The 19,912-nt window shown below is 31.4% G+C and overlaps 1 protein-coding gene across 24 annotated transcripts in view; it reads left to right on the top strand.

Annotated features, from left to right (window-relative positions):
• LOC143071632 (protein unc-13 homolog B-like) overlaps positions 1-19,912 on the top strand; it is a 163,564-nt gene that overhangs the window by 125,076 nt on the left and 18,576 nt on the right. For 17 of the 24 annotated variants that reach the window (XM_076246053.1, XM_076246061.1, XM_076246059.1 and 14 more), the window contains 12 exons: positions 2,291-2,406; positions 3,147-3,209; positions 3,528-3,625; positions 5,845-5,995; positions 7,137-7,205; positions 7,446-7,535; positions 8,808-8,819; positions 10,742-11,007; positions 13,091-13,176; positions 13,463-13,589; positions 18,414-18,510; positions 19,154-19,297. In XM_076246053.1, the coding sequence (XP_076102168.1) occupies positions 2,291-2,406; positions 3,147-3,209; positions 3,528-3,625; positions 5,845-5,995; positions 7,137-7,205; positions 7,446-7,535; positions 8,808-8,819; positions 10,742-11,007; positions 13,091-13,176; positions 13,463-13,589; positions 18,414-18,510; positions 19,154-19,297 (1,319 nt within the window). The remainder of the gene's footprint in view (positions 1-2,290; positions 2,407-3,146; positions 3,210-3,527; positions 3,626-5,844; positions 5,996-7,136; positions 7,206-7,445; positions 7,536-8,807; positions 8,820-10,741; positions 11,008-13,090; positions 13,177-13,462; positions 13,590-18,413; positions 18,511-19,153; positions 19,298-19,912) is intronic. The other 7 variants (XM_076246065.1, XM_076246066.1, XM_076246060.1 and 4 more) reach the window with 1 other exon arrangement.

Here is a 19,912-nt window from a genome sequence, read left to right as displayed (position 1 = left end):
TTTGAAGAAGAATTCTTTAATTGATTTGTAAAATCTTGACATTTGTTTTGTGTAAAAAAAAACCATGTAATGTCAAAAATTTGATCACAATCCAAATTCAGAGCTGTATCACGCTTGAATGTTTTGTCCATACTTGCCCCAACTGTTCAGGGTTCGACCTCTGCGGTCGTATAAAGCTGCGCCCTGCGGAGCACCTGGTTTTCTGTTGATGTAATAGGAGAAACAGAGGCAATATCGAAATAAAATTAGAACTAAATTACAGAAATTGCTTAAATTTTACAATAATTTAGTTTATGTACAGCTTATTTGATAACAATGATAAAAAAATATAGGTCACTGATGAGTTAAAAAAGATATTTCAATTTTAATGCCCAAAAATGGCATTTTTGCACCAAAGGGAGATAATTTGGAAGTTTTTCAATGATATACACATTTTAAAAGTCATCTGTGGCCAAACTGAATCCATTTGCTTGGGTGATTTTTGTACCATTTCATAAGGTAATAACTTATAGCGTAATAAATAAAAATTTGTAAAGAAAAAACAAATGTTTAAATTTTTAGCCAAAATTTTTATACCAGCAAGCGACACTCATTAAGCTGCATGTAGTTTATCAGCTCTAAATTTTTCATAAGCTTTTTGTGCACAATTATTCGAATCAGCAAATTAAGCTGTCTTTGAAATGAAGAACTGCAACAAGAGTGCTGTTCTTATGATGTTGCCTAGAGAAGTATATTAAAGGATTTTTATACAACCCCAAAAATTTTTGGGATTGTATAATGGTTTGATGTCGTCGTCTGCCTCGTCCGAAGACACATTGGTTTCAGGATAATAACTTGAGTTTAAGTAAATAGATCTTGATGAAATTTTTTCAGAAGGCTCAATACCACAAAAGAAAGGTTTGGTTCAATTTAGGGGATGATGGTCCCAACCGTTTAGGAAAAAGGGGCCCAAAACAAACATTTTTCTAGTTTCAGGATAATAACTTGTGAACAAGTATTTCAATTGCTCTGAAATTATACCACAATGTTTAAAACCATAGGTAGAAGGTTTGGATTCATTGAACAGTCTATGGGGCAAAAAGGGCCAAAACAAGCATTTTTAGAGTTTCCAGACTATAACTTGTGTGTAATTGTATGGATCTCTCTGAAATTAAACCACAACGAGCCATATTACAAAGGGGAGACTGGGATCAAGTTTTGGGTTAATTGCTCAAAATATGTAGGAATTAGGGGCCAAAAAGAAGCATGTTTCTAGTTTCCAAACAATCATGACAATAACTTGTGTTTAAGTGTATAGATCTTTCTGAAATTGTACAACAAGGTTCAATACTACAAAGGAAAGCATAGGATTGAGTTTAATGGTTATTGCATCAAGGGGGGTTTCAATAAGTGTGGGGGGATTTTTTTTTATATACCATTTTTTAAGGGTTTCCTTTTTTTCAAAATTTTGAAATTTTTTAAGAAGAAATCTTCAATTGCACAGTATTGTGCTATAGATTTGTGAGATCTTTGACCACATTTATTTTGTGATAAAAACCTATGTTATGTCAAAAATTTGATCGCAATCCAATTTCAGCTTGAATATTGTGACCAAATTTGCCCCAACTGTTCAGGGTTCATCCACTGGGGGTCGTATAAAGCTGTGCCCTGCGGATCACCTGGTTATTTCATAAATTAATAGATCATATCCCTTTGAAACCAAGAATCATATGATTAAAAAATATAAAATCTAAAGCATTATTGCTATTTTCATAATTTTGCTTTGATCTTGTTGTGTACAAAGGTTGCATCTCTAGCAGCTCAACTGATAATATATTTTTTTCTCAGTTGAGTAGAGTAAGAACAAGATTCCCCTAAATTATTTTGTGTTATTTTCACTTTTCTTGATCAGTGTGAGAAAAATATTTCTCCTACCTAATTAGTTCTCTGTTCACGGCAAATGATTGGTTGACATTTTATTATACATTTTTTCTTGGTTTCTTCTATATTCTTCTATTGTGATGTTATGAAAATAGGCAACCAACCATGTCTGATGACGTCAAATATAAAGAACACAACTTTCTGCATTGCTTTAAATAGGGAGGATAAAAATCAGAAAATGCCTTATACCGTATATTCTTTTTTACAGAAAACTATCTTAAAATATCCATAAACATACAAATATTGAAATTCCTGATAATTACAGTTAGGAGTAATGTTGCATTATGATGTGAACATATATCTTCAGATGTATTTTCAAATTAGATGAGCCATGTAATATTTTTTCCTTTAATCAAATTTGACATTACAGAAAAGAGAACTGACAAATCAGCTGTTTCTGGTGCTATACGTTTACACATTAGTGTAGAAATCAAAGGAGAGGAGAAAGTTGCTCCCTACCATGTACAGTATACATGTCTACATGAGGTAAGTTTCTGGTGCTATACGTTTACACATTAGTGTAGAAATTAAAGGAGAGGAGAAAGTGGCTCCCTATCATGTACAGTATACATGTCTACACGAGGTAAGCTGACAACTGTGTTCACTTTAGTATATACACTATTTATGTACACATATATAATTATGCAGATTTTAAAGGAAATGAGGACAGAATGTATTTAATGGTTGTTCATGATGAAAATAGTCACAGAATATTTGTCCTCTGACCATGACCCAGGCTAAGTTTTCAGGATATGGTCTGTTCCTCTGTAATATAAAACCATTTAGACATTTATCTAAACACTTTAAAAGAATCCAATTTGAGGAAGAGAAACTAAAAGAAGTGATCTTTACTACAGAAATTTGTAGAGGGTATAAACGTATTTACACTTTTGGTATTTAGCTGAATCTTGCCTCTGAATGACCTTAGATCTACTCCGAATCACCTTTTGACGTCAAGCAACAATCACTTTTAAATTGTGACGTCAAATAATTTGAATTATGATGTCAAATTTTACAGGAACCTGTGTGATTTTACATAATGGCGGGCAAATTTGCATACAAGTGTAAATACGTCTACTTTGTATGAACTATACAATTTATAAATTTTCAACAACCTGTAAAATTTTGATCCTTTTTGAAATATATAATTTAAAGAAATTGTACAGTAATCCATATTCAAATGTGAACTGTGAATTATGATTTTAACGTTTTTTTTTTTATTCCAGAATCTGTTCCATTATCTTTGTGAGCAGTCAGGAGGTGTGGTCAAACTTCCAGATGCCAAGGGGGTCAGTAGATTTTACTTGGATCTGATCTGTACATGCTCAGTAAAGCATGTGTTTGCCAAAAGTCATTAAACTCCTATGAGAAATATTGTTTATAATCTAAAATACTGATGACCATTTGAAAAGAAATTCTCATATAAGCAATAAAAAAGATTAATGACCAAGAAACTGTTACAATTATTTTTTTTATTTTTTTTTTTTCAAATTGAAAAAGTTACTTTTACCTACCATGCCTACTGGACCTCAATTTAAATGTACTATTATGAATTTACAATTGTATATATATTATGTTGTTCTATTTAAAATGATGTAAAATTTTAGGATGAAGCTTGGAAGGTTTACTTTGATGAACCAGCACAAGAAATTGTAGATGAATTTGCTATGAGATATGGAATAGAATCTATATACCAAGCAATGACGTGAGTAAACCAATCTATAACATTGTACATTAAATTTATGTATGATCTAATTCCCAAAAATTGATAAATATTTGATTAAGTTTTATTATTTAAACAAAAGACATGTAATTTTTAACCGGATTTTTGTGACAAAAATGTCGGTTATTAATTTGGGGATGTACGGCGGGCGGGCGGTCGGGCGGGCGGTCGGGCGGGCGGGCGGGCGGGCGGGAATCAAATGTTGTCCGTGCATTAACTCATGAACCGTTCAACCGAAGCTTTTAAAATTTTAATATGTTGTTACTGACAACTAAATGAAGGTCAAGTTCAATAATGGCGATTTTTACTTTTACCGTTCAGGAGTTATGGTTCTTGAAAGATTGAAAAATGGAGTTTCCAGTCGTGTACGTGCATAAACTCATGAACCGTTCAACCAAAGCTTTTAAAATTATAATATGTTGTTACTGACAACTAAATGAAGGTCAAGTTCAATAATGGCGAGTTTGACTTTTACCGTTCAGGAGTTATGGTTCTTGAAAGATTAAAAAATGGAGTTTCCAGTCATGTCCGTGCATTAACTCAGGAACCGTTCAACCAAAGCTTTTAAAATTTTAATATGTTGTTACTGACAACTAAATGAAGGTCAAGTTCAATAATGGCGATTTTGATTTTTACCGTTCAGGAGTTATGGTTCTTGAAAGATTGAAAAATGGTGTTTCGAGTCGTGTCCGTGCATTTTCTCATGAACCATTCAACCAAAGCTTTTGAAATTTATATATGTTGTTACTGATGACAAAATAGAGGTCAAGTTCAATAATGACGATTTTGACTTTTACCGTTCAGGAGTTATGGTTCTTGAAAGATCGTAAAATGGCGTTTCCATTCACGTTGTTGCATTTACTCATGAACCATTCAATCTAAGCTTTTCAAATTTTAATATGTTGATACTGATGACAAAATGGAGGTCAAATTTGATATTGACGATTTTAACTTCACATTCATCAGTAATGGTTCTTGTGATATTGCCAGGACACAAATAAATGTTAATAAATCCGGTTTGCTGTCGTTGTGACAGCCTCTTGTTGAACTATACAATAATGAAGAACATTTGATTTATGATTTTTTTTCAGTAGTTTGTCTGGCTTGCACTTGAAAAAAATGTGTCCTGATAATTTTCTGATATTGAGAGCACATTCTTTTGAAACTTCAGCCATTTTTCTTGCCTTTGGATGATGTATTTTTTGTGCTTTAAGTAAATACTTTGATATATTTTAGATGTTTTTCTTGACATTTCCAAAAGTACATGTACTCTGGCTTGTCTGCTGTTATGAATACATTCTTTAATATATTTTGCTCCTTTTCATCCTTTTATATATTTCAATCATTTTTCCTGTCTTTCCAGTAAGCACTTGTGTCTATTACATGTAAATCTTTTTATATATTTCAACCATTTTTCCTGTTTTTCCAGTAACCACTTGTGTCTATTACATGTAAATCTTTTTATATATTTCAACCATTTTTCCTGTCTTTCCAGTAAGCACTTGTGTCTATTACATGTAAATCTTTTTATATATTTCAACCATTTTTCCTGTCATTCCAGTAAGCACTTGTGTCTATTACATGTAAATCTTTTTATATATTTCAACCATTTTTCCTGTCTTTCCAGTAAGCACTTGTGTCTATTACATGTAAATCTTTTTATATATTTCAACCATTTTTCCTGTCATTCCAGTAAGCACTTGTGTCTATTACATGTAAATCTTTTTATATATTTCAACCATTTTTCCTGTCTTTCCAGTAAGCACTTGTGTCTATTACATGTAAATCTTTTTATATATTTCAACCAATTTTCCTGTCTTTCCAGTAAGCACTTGTGTCTATTACATGTAAATCTTTTTATATATTTCAACCATTTTTCCTGTCATTCCAGTAAGCACTTGTGTATATTACATGTAAATCTTTTTATATATTTCAACCAATTTTCCTGTCTTTCCAGTAAGCACTTGTGTCTATTACATGTAGATCTTTTTATATATTTCAACCATTTTTCCTGTCATTCCAGTAAGCACTTGTGTCTATTACATGTAAATCTTTTTATATATTTCAACCATTTTTCCTGTTTTTCCAGTAACCACTTGTGTCTATTACATGTAAATCTTTTTATATATTTCAACCATTTTTCCTGTTTTTCCAGTAACCACTTGTGTCTATTACATGTAAATCTTTTTATATATTTTCAGGCATTTTTCCTGTCTTTCCACAAAGTACATGTGTCCTGGCGTGCCTGCTGTTATGAGTACATTACTTGCCAATATCAACGCCTTCTATGCACACACTACAGCCTCTACTGCTGTGTCAGCAAGTGATAGATTTGCTGCTTCAAACTTTGGGGTAAAGATTACATACATTATAAAAGAATAACATCAAACCCTTTGGTCTCTGAAGAAAATATCAAATATTTATGGTTTTTAAACCTTTTTCTAACAGAAGGTAATATACATATAATTAAAACCCTTTCTCCAGATAAGTTTTATTTTGTATACACAGAAATTAGAAATTGAAATAAAACTATTGTGAAAAATGAAATGGTATTAAAAACCCAAATACAGTAAAACCTGTATAAACCGGCCGGCTACGGGACTATGAAAAAGGGCCGGTTTGGACAGTGGGGCGGTTTATTCAGGTTTCCGTTTTGACCGGGAGTTAATGACTTGTGACGTCCTATATTTTGCATGTAAATGTTCTCACTGATTGTGTATTATATCTGATAAATAAAAATACTTTCACTTCGTTTTTCATTGTTTGCATTTGCATCATAATGCTCGCGTTGTTTGGATTGTGAGATTGATCACTAGTTTGAAATGTTGGAATGGCCAATTAAAAAGTCAGAATATTATCAAACGTAATTTCATCAATATCGAAACGTTGTCATACAGTGTACAATACCTATTTATTGTTGTCATCCGGGTGTTTTCCATTATTAAGGTCATTTGTTTAGGGGTTCACAACAGGGAACCCAGGATTTCAAAATCACGATGTAAATTTCTTACTTTGCGATTTAAATGTGTTTATCCAAGTTACAACGTAAGTTCAATCCTCAATATATTCGGTGTGTCTTTTCGTTCATTTGACACGTTTATAATGTTTTAATAAATAAAACAGCTAACTACTGTCCGATTGTAAGTTCACAGTTTAACACCTGACTAATTAATTGTCCTGAAAAGCCATATTGTATGAACAAATATGTTTTGATTGCATATCGATCATTGAAATTAATTAGACAAACCGGTTTTGACAGGTAATAATTGATGTAATTAAGAGTATTGGGACTTCATAATTAGACCGGAATTCAGAATACACAGGGTCCGGTTTACAAAGGGTATTTTAACAAAGACTTTGAAGGGGAAAAAATAGGACTTTCATTTTTGGCCGGTATGGGCAGGAAACCGGTTTATTCAGGGTCCGGTTTATTCAGGTTTGACTGTATTGTTTTTTTAATTTTAAATCTTTCTCTTATTTTCTATTTTTACAGAAAGAAAAGTTTGTGAAGTTGTTGGACCAGTTGCACAATTCTCTCAGGATAGATTTATCTATGTACAGGGTGAGTTCTTTCAGGAAGTATTGGTTTAATTGCTGTCAAAGCAGATTCATGTTCACTCTTGGTTTTCCTAAAATTAGTGAAATGATTATTTGGTAAATAACAAAATGCAGAGCTGACAAAAAAACAAGAATTTGATTTTAATGAAATGTTTTTATTTATATTATTAAAGTTGTAAACCATTAGAACTGAATAGATGAAAAAAATTAGATGTAGATTTGAATTTTATACTGATATTTTCAGAACAATTTCCCAGCATCTGACCAGGCTAGACTACAAGATTTAAAGTCTACTGTAGATTTGCTCACTAGTATAACTTTCTTTAGAATGAAGGTAAGGATATTACAGCTTGGAAATAGGTTTATTACAAAAAAAGGGGGATTTTGGAAAAGGTTTGGCTAATAATTGTAGTTTCAATTTTTCGTCTATGCATATTTTGTACTCAAATAAACCTTATGGTTTGATTTACAGATACTTTGGTTTTATATAAAAAGCAACGTTATTTTGAAATGTAATGTTATTTTGTTTTTTCTAGTGCCAATCATTCACAGAAACTTTTTAATGTTTATCCAAATATATGAGAAAATTTTAATTTTAGTTATTTAAATAACACCATAATTTTCTAGAAATATTCAAATGTCGACAATGCAGCTTTTTTTGGATTTTTTTTGTGTAATGTTTGAATGACAGAATTTGTAAAGGTGTGTTTGATAAAAATACTAACTGAGGGTTTTGTTTAAAATTGAATCATTTCATACATTCATCAATATTTGTTGGATACCAATTTTCTTGGATTTGGTTGGAACAGTGGGACTACAAATTTAAATGTTCAACTAATTATAAATCAAAAGGAATGTGTGCACACTTTGCAAAAATTTAATGTCCACGATAATGCGATTTTTCTTAAAGCCAGGAAATTTAGTACCCACAATAATGTATGTTTCTACTGTTGGAACTTGTGGTTGTGTAACCAAGATGAAGAATTGGGTGCATAAATCAAAGGGTTAGGGCATTTTTTCAAGTTATGTCAGAGTTTTTTGAGGCCTAGGAAAGACTCATACGGTATAAGTCAGGACATAACCATACCTGTATAAATGCCTTGCTGCATGAAGTCTTTTTAAGATTTCAAATTAAGATTTAGTTAATTATAACTGGATAAAGCTTATTCCGATAAAAGGGAGTCTTATCTTGTTAGATTTTCTTTTGGGGGTGAAAATATGAAAATGACTATATGGATCATTCAGATTTAAAGATATTTTACCTGTAAGACTCATCTCGCATGCAACATCCTCTGATTATACTTGAGAATGTAATCAAATGTTTTATTTATAAGACTTCCCATGTACACAACCCCTGTGTAAATATTACATTTGATTGAGTTGTATTTCTTGTAAGACTATCATATCTCTGGCCTTAGCCTCTGTATATATTATATATGAGAGTATTGATTATAAGAGTATATCTATGTACAGGTTAACACCGCAGTAAGTTATTAGTAGGACAAAATAGACACTTTACTTGTAATACTATCATATCTCAGACCACAGCCTCTGTATATATTATATTTGAGAATATTGACTATAAGACTATAATATCTATGTACAGGTTAACACTGCAGTAAGTTATTAGTAGGACTGAATAGACACTTTACTAACATATACATCAACGTTCTGCTTTATATGTATAGGGATCTTCACTTTACTCTGTATTAAAACATAGTGGGTTCAAATGTCATGACTTTGAGAACTTTTTGTGTGTTTGATTTTGTTTGGTGTTTTAAACAATGTACAAGGAATGTATTGCTTGTCCCACATACTTAGCATACAACATCAATAATCTTGGCATACATCAATTATCTTAGCATATAAAGTCTTATATTTTCTAAGTATATACACTCTTTACTGTATCTTTCACTGAGAGTTTAGATGTTTTGTATAAGTGTGGTTATGGTTGTGACAGCTCCCATTTAAAATATGTATTGTTTGATTCACATGTCAAAATATATCCCCCCCTGTAAACACTGAAATCTTGATCTTTTTTCAATGTTTGTTCCATTTTAGCAAGGATGGTACTAATTATCAAGTCAATGAAAACATTCTGGTATTCTGCCATGAGTTAAATTGAAACATAGGGATAAAAAACACAATTGTTTTTGAAGAAAATATGATAGATACAAAAAACATTTAAATGCATTTTTTTGCCATTCATTAATATATATTGAATGCAAAAATAATCATTGATGAAAGATTTGAGCAAAAAAATAAGGATGAGCGATTCAGGTTCAGGTAGAAAAAATCTTTTAATGGCTAACCCACTTTGTTAAAATATTTATCTTTAATTTTTAAACCTGCACAGGCACAACTTTTGAATTGTTATAAACTTTTGTAATCAAGAAAAGACAATATTTCTATATTGAAAGTTCATGTGACTCGAAAACTTAATGTGAAAAATAAAGCATATTTCGGGAAATTATAACAAGCTAAGGACTAAATGGATCATTCAGAAAGTTGTTAACCAGGAAGAGCTTTAACTTTTGAACTAGGAAATTTTTGACTAGAAAATCTTAAGATTTTGTATGTACATGATTTTTTTGATTTTTTCTGTCAGTATGCTTGCACATATATTTCTGAGTACACAGTTAAACAAACAATGTCTTTAAAATGTATGATTGTTGCTTAGAAATAACCAGTATCGTCACAAATGTTGACTGCAGCTTTTCTGCTTAAAAAAAATTATGACTACAAAGCTGGATAGTAATATTGTCAGTTCTTTTTGTATGTCCTCTTAATGTTTAAATACTCGCCTTTTCTCTAACTTCTTGAAAAAAGCAACAATGTTTTATTATTATATTTTTAACATGGTATTTGATATCGTTGAATCAAGAGAAGTATTTTTAGCAAGTCTTCCATCATCTCAGCTTTTTAACAAATCACTGTCCACTCAGTTTTCTGCATATTAATGTCATTCTATAAATATTTCAAGTGACCTAGCTTTCTTACATTCTCTCTATTTCTTTAATCCACATGATATTTTCCAATTTTTACCATACATTCTATTATAAATGGTTAAAAAAAGATACAAAATTACAAACCTTTAAATTGAAATTGGGGTTTACAACTTTCTGTATCTCGTATTTAGATGTCACATACCAAGATTTTATTTCAAGCTCATGTATTTTGCATGTTTTTAATCTTCACATTTTTTTGTTATATTTGTTATTTGTTGTTATCTGTGACCAGTAAATTCAAATTAAGGAAAATATAAGTCTCTAAGCCTTTCAAAAAAAATTATCGGTGTGATAGTGTAACCTGGTGAAAAAAAAGGTAAAAGTCAAATTGAAAGATCTGGGGGACCGTGACCCTGTTTTAAACCTTCACAATCATAGCAATTTTAGTTTGAATTCCACACTTTATGTAATTTTCATTTGCACTTTATTTTTATTATCTATTTATTTTGCATATAGTACAATATGATATAAATTTCATTTTTTCAGGTTGGATTTATATATTTAAAACAGTTAATTTAATTAATTTTTCCAGGTTCAAGAATTACCAAGTCCTCCTCGGGCCAGTACTGTAGTTAAAGACTGTGTTATAGCATGTATAAAGTCTACATACCAGTTCTTATTTGACAATTGCTACGAATTGTATCAGCGAGAATTTCAAGAGGGTAATGCCTCAGAAAGTGTTAATATAGACCAAGAAGGTCCCAGTGCTCATAGTTTAGAATTCTGGCGGAAATTAATTGCTTTAATTGTGTCTGTGATAGAGGAAGATAGAAAATGTTATACACCTGTATTAAATCAGTAAGTTGCTGTATTAGTCAAGAAACAAGAATGTTACTGTTAATTAAAGCTATATTTTTATGCCCCACCTACGATAGTAGAGAGGCATTATGTTTTCTGGTCTGTGGCTCCGTTCTTTTTATAAATGTTGAAAAACATTGAATCCTTTAAAGTCTGCTTTGAAATTTGCTGGTAATAGTTTTCAATGAAAATATAAATATGCATTATTTATAGATATGGCTGATTTGGGTTGATAATTGATTTCATTTTATCCTGACTGTCTTAATTAGAATGACTTAATAAACAAGGACATCTTTCTGTTGATCCATTGTTATTTTCTCAATGTGCAGTGCCAGGTATTTAATGCACATTCAGGAGAAGAACAATTTTACAATATATCAGATTCTCAGAATCTTTACCATACAATTTTATTGTGCACGTCTTATTTTGTTTTTATTCTCAATTATTTTTGAGTTCTTCCTGAGGCCTTTAATCTAGACTGCTTTATAACAGGTTGTAAACTTCACTCACAGAGTCACAGTTCAGCTAGTTTTCACTTTTAGTTCTGAGTTTGATATCTCTCAAAAGGGGTGGGGTGGGTTGGGGGAGGGGGGGGGGGTCAGAAATGCATTTATTTGCAGGAAAGACTCCATCCCTAAGATTTTTTTGTCGTTTATTTTTACTACTGTTGTATGATCATATATGTCTCAATTACACCAGAAAATGACTCAGTTTGATTTATTTATAAAAACATGATGGTTTGATTGTTAGGCAGGTCATCATTGATCCAAAACTTGAAGGCGATCTGATCAAGGCTGGAGGGCCGTAAGTCTATGTCCAGTCAGCTGTTGTTCACAATATATTGTACTCATAATGTAATTTTATAGTACAGATTATACAACTGAGATGGCTGCAAATGATAAACTTATTATTGAATTTATTGTTTCAGAACCATATGCATTTTATTCATATTTTCACTGTTATTTGTTCAATAAATATTGAATAATGGATATTCATAAAATGATGTGACCTCATTTTCATTTTTGTAAACCAATAACAAAATTGCTTCTAGTCATTTAGAGTCTGAAACATTGAATTACAAAGATATAGTGCTGTAATAGTATAAAAGATTACATGATAGCAGGTGAAGTTAAAAAGATTATGTTAAGAACTAAAATCGAAAATACAGTAATGGAGAAATTCTGCATGTTTTGAAAAAGTAAATGATAAATTGTTTCAGGTACTTGTATTTTCCTTCTGTAAGCTTTGCCCCTTCAGTCATGGTTTATTGACTTTCAAACTTTTGTATAGTTTATATGTAAAAGTATGGGTTTATAGGCAGTTTAAAGGAACCACTTATGATATGGTATTTGTTATGCAGTTGTTTGGCATTTCCCATTTCCGGGGAGGTTATTTGGCCCTGCATCTTTAGTCATGGATCATTGACTATAAATGTTCTACAGAGCGTAGTTCTTAGTTTAAAGTATTGCCATTTTGATTTCAACCTTTGCATTATACTATCAAAATATTATTAGGTGAGCCATATCTCTCGGTCAACTGTTTATTAAAGGTATTTAACCTTATTTTCTAGAAACACTTCAGAAACATTAATAATTGTTTTCTTTATCATATACCAAAAATACAGCCCTTCCTAACTTATTTCTTTTTCCTTTAATTTTCTTTTTTTAGTTTTCAAATTTTTTTTTTTTTAGTTATTGTAATGTTTGTTTCAATATTTTGTGATTTACTTTTTTTTTTTCATTGCATGTTTGTTTTATGTATTATATAGTTAGTTTATTTATCTTTTTGGTTATATATTGTATTACTTACTTTTATTTCAATCTTTCTATGATTGCTTACTTCTATATTTTCAATCTTTCTACGATAATTTTTATTTTGCTCTGTTTATGTTTTTATAAGTTTAGTTTATTTTATTTTTCTCTTATGTACTTTACTATGTTATTACCCATAATTGTATTTAGTTCTAACGGTAACTTAACAATCCATTTTAGTTGATATTTCTACCTTGTGCCCACAATCCTTTTTGTATATATGATAGTTTATTTTAGAATGAAGTATTGTATGATGATTTGTGTGATTGTAGATTTCCTTCAGAATTAAACGTCGGACAAGTCAGTGCCTCTAACATGTGGACTTTATTTGCACAAGATGCATGCTATGCATTACAAGGTAATTTATCCATGATAGAACATTTTATGGTATTTATTAAAGCTGACTAATTAACAAATTTCCAAGCTTTCCCTAATATGTTTTACTCATTCTAGATTCATGTGTAATTTATTTGTGAGAATACCTTAGCTTTGGGAACATAAGCTTGCATCTTCTTATAGAACTATATCAAAGTTTCAAAAAATAAATCTCTGTGAAGTTAGTTAGTAAGTACTTATCCTGAAACTCTTATTGAAAATATGTTGTTTTACAGTAATTGATTTGTATTGTATTTTTTGTTTTTCAGTTCATGAAAAAGAAAGAACTTGTAAAAGTTCTGAATATATGAATCTCCACTTCCAAGTTAAACAGTTGTATAATAAATATGTTAATGATGTGCCTCAGTTTAAAGGAGATATCCCAGAATATCCGAAGTGAGTATGACATGATCCTGATTTCCTAACTCTATGACAACACCTACTTCAATCCAAAGTCAGAATGGCAATTACTATCTTCAAAAACACCCTGTATATTAATAAAAGATATTTTATTGACTTGCTTTAGTTTAAAGGAGAAATCGTTGGATAGACAAGTAAATCTAACATCACTACTGTTTTCACATGACGAGGCCCTACAAGTAAATCTAACATCACTGGACTGTTTTCACATGACGAGGCCCTATATAAGCAGAAGAATGATTAAGGGCATACGATACAGTTACAGGGAAGGTAATGATGTTGCTAACGTAAAATGTTATTTTCGCGACGTCAAACTATGACACATCGGGAAAAGATGCATTTTTCGACTGATTTTTATCATTCAAACTGATTTAATTTGAAAACGAGTGCATGGACACCTATTTTTAGCTCACCTGGCCCGAAGGGCCAAGTGAGCTTTTCCCATCACTTTGCGTCCGGCGTCCGTCGTCTGTCGTCCGTCGTCCGGCGTCCGGCGTCGTTAACTTTTACAAAAATCTTCTCCTCTGAAACTACTGGGCCAAATTGAACCAAACTTGGCCACAATCATCATTGGGGTATCTAGTTTAAAAAATGTGTGGCGTGACCCGGTCAACCAACCAAGATGGCCGCCACGGCTAAAAATAGAACATAGGGGTAAAATGCAGTTTTTGGCTTATAACTCAAAAACCAAAGCATTTAGATGAAATCTGACATGGGGTAAATATGTTTATCAGGTCAAGATCTATCTGCCCTGAAATTTTCAGATGAATCGGTCAACCCGTTGTTGGGTTGCTGCCCCTGAATTGGTCATTTTGAGGAAATTTTGCTGTTTTTGGTTATTATCTTGAATATTATTATAGATAGAGATAAATTATAAACAGCAATAATGTTCGGCAAAGTTAGATTTACAAATAAGTCAACATGACCGAAATGGTCAGTTGACCCCTTTAGGAGTTATTGCCCTTTATAGTCAATTTTTAACCATTTTTCATAAATATAAGTAATCTTTTACAAAAATCTTCTCCTCTGAAACTACTGGGCCAAATTAATCCAAACTTGGCCACAATCATCTTTGGCGTATCTAGTTTTAAAAATGTGTGGTGTGACCCGGTCAACCAACCAAGATGGCCGCCACGGCTAAAAATAGAACATGGGGGTAAAATGCAGTTTTTGGCTTATAACTCAAAAACCAAAACATTTAGAGGAAATCTGACATGGAGTAAAAATGTTTATCAGGTCAAGATCTATCTGCCCTGAAATTTTCAGATGAATCGGTCAACCTGTTGTTGGGTTGCTGCCCCTGAATTGGTAATTTTGAGGAAATTTTGCTGTTTTTGGTTATTATCTTGAATATTATTATAGATAGAGATAAACTGTAAACAGCAATAATGTTCATCAAAGTAAGATTTACAAATAAGTCAACATGACCGAAATGGTCAGTTGACCCCTTTAGGAGTTATTGCCCTTTATAGTCAATTTTTAACCATTTTTCGTAAATCTTAGTTATCTTTTACAAAAATCTTCTCCTCTGAAACTACTGGGCCAAATTAATTCAAACTTGGCCACAATCATCTTTGAGGTACCTTGTTTGAAAAATGTGTCCAATGACCTGGCCATCCAACCAAGATGGCCACCACGGCTAAAAATAGAACAGGGGTAACATGTAGTTTTTTGCTTATAACTCTGAAACCCAAATCATATAGAGGAAATCTGACAAGGAGTTAAATTGTTAATCAAGTCAATATATATCTGCCCTGAAATATTCAAATGAATTGGACAACCGGTTGTTGGGTTGCTGCCCTCCAATTGGTAATTTTTAAAGAAATTTTGCTGTTTTTGGTTATTATCTTGAATACTATTATAGATAGCGATAAACTGTAAACAGCGATAATGTTCATCAAAGTAAGATCTACAAATAAGTCCACATGACCTAAATGGTCAATTGACCCCTTAAGGAGTTATTGCCCTTTATAGTCAATTTTTAACAATTTTCATTAATTTGGTAAATTTATGTAAATTTTTACCAAATATTTTTCTCTGTTACTAATGGGCAAAGTTCATTATAGATATAATTGTAAGAAGCAAGAATGTTCAGTAAAGTAAGAACTTCAAACACATCACCATCACCAAAATACAATTTTGTCATGAATCCATTTGTGTTCTTTGTTTAATATGCACATAGACCAAGGTGAGCGACACAGGCTCTTTAGAGCCTCTAGTTTAAAACAGCAATTTGTTTCATTTTGCAAGGAGATTATGTGACCCAAATTTTATAAAACTGTAAATAGTGCAATTTTTTTAATTTTAATAAACATGCAGCAAAAAATGACGTTTTTTCCTCTATTCATGAACATTTGATAAATATAGAGTTATTTCGGAATAAAAATTGCATAATTTTTAATGATACTTATAAAATACAGAAATTACCGATTATTTAACAAAAAACAATTTGTGTTTATCTTTTAAAGCAAAAAAGTTACGTCGTTCTTTTGAAAAAGAAAATACGGACACAAATCTGAATTTTGAGCAAATATACAAAATTTCGACCTCATTTTACTCAAAAAGTAGCACATGAAGGTATATTTTTTATGACATATTTGATTTAATCAGGTAAAAAATAGCCTATATGCAAATTTTCATCAACTTGTAAATACAGGCTCAAAACTGTATCGTATGCCCTTAACATGTTACTGATTTGCTTCTGTTTAAAGGAGAGATCCCTAAATATCCAACGTAATTATGACATTTCAATATACGCAATGCCATAATGTCAATGTTAAAATTACTACTTTTTTATTATCATCTATTCTCAACTTTAAAAAAAACAAAACAGAAACATTGTATTTTTATTTTTTTGCTTACTTAGATTAAGATTTATTTAAAGCAATATCCATATTTCATAAAATGTATGCCTTCAATTTTCTTATAAAGTGTTAAATATTTGCATATTGTGTTCACTACCAATGTGAAGCATTAATTTTGATTATTATTAGCTACCATTACTAGAAAATAAATGTTAAGATAGTTTATTCTCATAAAACCATGCAAATACAAAGGTTACAGAGAAGTTAAAAAATAATATACATAAAAATAAAAATGCTTTAAAAAGGCATAAAATTCAAAATTTAGGATGAAATAACATATAAAAGAATATATATAGTCAAATGTAAAAGTTAAAGTTGTATAAAGAAATACTTTCTAAAAGTATATGTATGGTAAACAAATTATGGTTGTGAAGAAGGAGTGAGCTTACTATTAATACATCTTATAAAATTGCAGAGGTTTCTTAGTGTCTTCTCTTTGGGTTTTTTTCCAACGTAGTCAGTATAGTTTCGGTTTGTGCCCTTTGAACTTAAGGACGCTTATCTATGGCAACAGAATATGCATGCTCAAAAATCCTTTCTGTGATTGGACTAAATGCTGTCATGGTGGGTTTTTTGGTTGTTTGAAAAAACGTCTCGTTAATTATATCGTGTCAGATGGAAAGCAAGTGAAAAACTATAAATATTTGAACTAGATCTTACAAAGATTTATATTTTTATTAAAATAATTGTTTCTCCAATAGCTCTGCATCCGTGACAGCTATTTATTCGGGACAATTATATAATTTTTAATGTAAACTTTGTTGTACAAATGTACATGACTTTTAGAACGCACCTACGCATGTGAGATTTCCGCGGGGTTTGGTGAATGTTAACAGAAAGATACGAGGACCGAGAATACTGAACACAAGCAGAGAAAACGTTATTTAAATGGTATCTTTGTGCTTCTGAAGGTTATTGAAATGAGAGTTTTAAACATATACTCAAATTTAAATAAGTCGGATATCTTTTTGTCGAGCCTTCGACTTTAGTCGAAAAAGCGAGACTAAGTGATCCTACATTCCGTCGTCGTCGGCGTCGTCGTCGGCGGCGTCCACAAATATTCACTCTGTGGTTAAAGTTTTTGAAATTTTAATAACTTTCTTAAACTATACTGAATTTCTACCAAACTTGGACAGAAGCTTGTTTATGATCATAAGAAAGTATCCAGAAGTAAATTTTGTAAAAATAAAATTCCATTTTTCCCGTATTTTACTTATAAATGGACATAGTTTTTCTGCGAGGAAACATTACATTCACTCTGTGGTTAAAGTTTTTAAAATTTTAATAACTTTCATAAACTATCCTTGATTTGTACCAAACTTGGACAGAAGCTTGTTTATGATCATAAGATATTATCGAGAAGAAAATTTTGTAAAAATAAATTTCCACTTTTCCGTATTTTACTTATAAATGGACTTAGTTTTTTTTGCCAGAAACAAAACATTCACTTTGTGGTTTAAGTTTTTAAAATTTTTATAATGTTCTTAAACTATCCTGGATTTCTACCAAACTTAGACAAAAGCTTGTTTCTGATCATTAGATATTATTCAGAAGTAAATTTTGTAAAAAAAAATATCACTTTTTCTGTAGTTTACTTATAAATGGACTTAGTTTTTCTTCCAGTTAACATTACATACAGCCTGCAGTTAAAGTTTATGAAACATTTATTAGATTCATAAACTATCCTTACTTACCAAACTTGGAAGCTTCTTTCAATCAAAAGACAGTATCGAGAGGGAAATTTTTATTGATGTTTTTCCTCATTTTTGTTGAGTCTGCGATTAACAGCAAAAGTAGGCGAGACACTGGGTTCCGTGGAACCCTTACAAATTTTTTAAAGATAGCTCTTGTTTAATTAACCAGTTTGTTGAATTTAATAATGTTATGGCAATAGACACATTAACTTTGTAAAGGGAAGTAACTTTTACTTTTTTAGGTGGTTTGTTCCATTTGTGCTACAGTGGTTAAATGAAAATGATGATGTCTCCATGGAATATTTACATGGTGCTTATGACAGAGACAAGAAAGATGACGTATGTATACTCTGGAGTAGGGGGAAAACACTCTTGTATTTAATCAAGGGTAAAATAAGAATGATCATATTTCTATGGAAAATAAACATATAAGAGTGCTTAAGAAGGGCAAGAAATCTAAGATGTAGATTTTGTAGTTTATTGATTGAGGCTCCCACAGGGTCAAAAGCGACCTGCGACCTCTGGGCATTTTAGAGGTGACTTCCGACCTGAGGGCCTTCTAAAAATGACCTGCGACCTGTAAAGTTTGGAAAAAAAACGACCTCCGATTGACTTCCGTTCTCTGTGTTGGGAAAAAACAACCTACGACCTGTACATTTCCCTTAAAAACGACCTCTCGTCGAATTTAAAAGCGACCTTGCGACCTGAGGGGGGTACCCTGTGGGAGCCTCTTGATTCTTGTACAATTCGTTTTAATAGCAATATTGATTGCATTCATACATATTGATCTGCCACAGAGCAATACAAAAATGTAGACGACACATTTATCTAAATGCCAATTTAAGACACATGATTTATACCATTATATTTGCAAATGTCCACTTTCAAGGTATGCTGACACATGGATGAACTTTAAGTTTAAATATTTACTGAATTATTGTAACATTACTTATTATTAAATGTCTATATATATCTATTACAGTTCCAGAAGAGTGCTGAGCATGCATTATTTTCCTCGTCAGTTGTAGATGTATTTACACAGTTGAATCAATGTTCTGATGTCATCAAAAAGTTAGAATGTCCTGATCCAGATATTGTTAAAATTTACATGCAGAGATTTGCTAATGTAAGTAATTAATTAAAATTGGAAATGAAAAATTAAACTTCAATTGTCTTTCTTGAAAGCAAAATGTTTTTATACGACTGCAAAAATTTTAAAAAAATTGGTCATATATTGGTATCACGTTGTTGTCAGTGTCTTCCGAAGACTGATTGATTCCGGATAATAACTTTTGAATAAGTAAAATGAAATCAATCAAATTTTAACACGATGTTTATAACCACAAAAGGAAGCTTAGGATTGATTTTGGGAGTTATGGTCCCAAAGGTTTAGGAATTAGTGACCCAAAGGGGCCAAAAACAGCATTTATCTAGTTTCAGGACAAAAAGTTGTGTTTTAGGATTTCAATTGTTCTAAATTGTACCACAATGTTTAATACCATAAGTGGAAGGTTGGGATTTATTTTAAGGGGTTTAATTGGGCAAATAGTCTAGGAATTTAAAGGGGCCAAAAAAAGCATTTTTCTAGTTTCAAGACAATAACTTGTGTGTAACTGTATGCATCTCTCTGACATTGTACCACAAGTTTCCATATAACACAAGGAAGGCTGGAATTCAGTTTATGGTTAATTTTCTCGAATAAATGTAGGAATAAGGTGCCAAAAAGAAGCATTTTTCTAGT

This window comes from Mytilus galloprovincialis, chromosome 4 (assembly GCF_965363235.1).
Source record: "Mytilus galloprovincialis chromosome 4, xbMytGall1.hap1.1, whole genome shotgun sequence".
In the NCBI taxonomy this organism is placed as follows: domain Eukaryota; kingdom Metazoa; phylum Mollusca; class Bivalvia; order Mytilida; family Mytilidae; genus Mytilus; species Mytilus galloprovincialis.
This window is presented reverse-complemented; position numbering and strand designations above follow the sequence as displayed.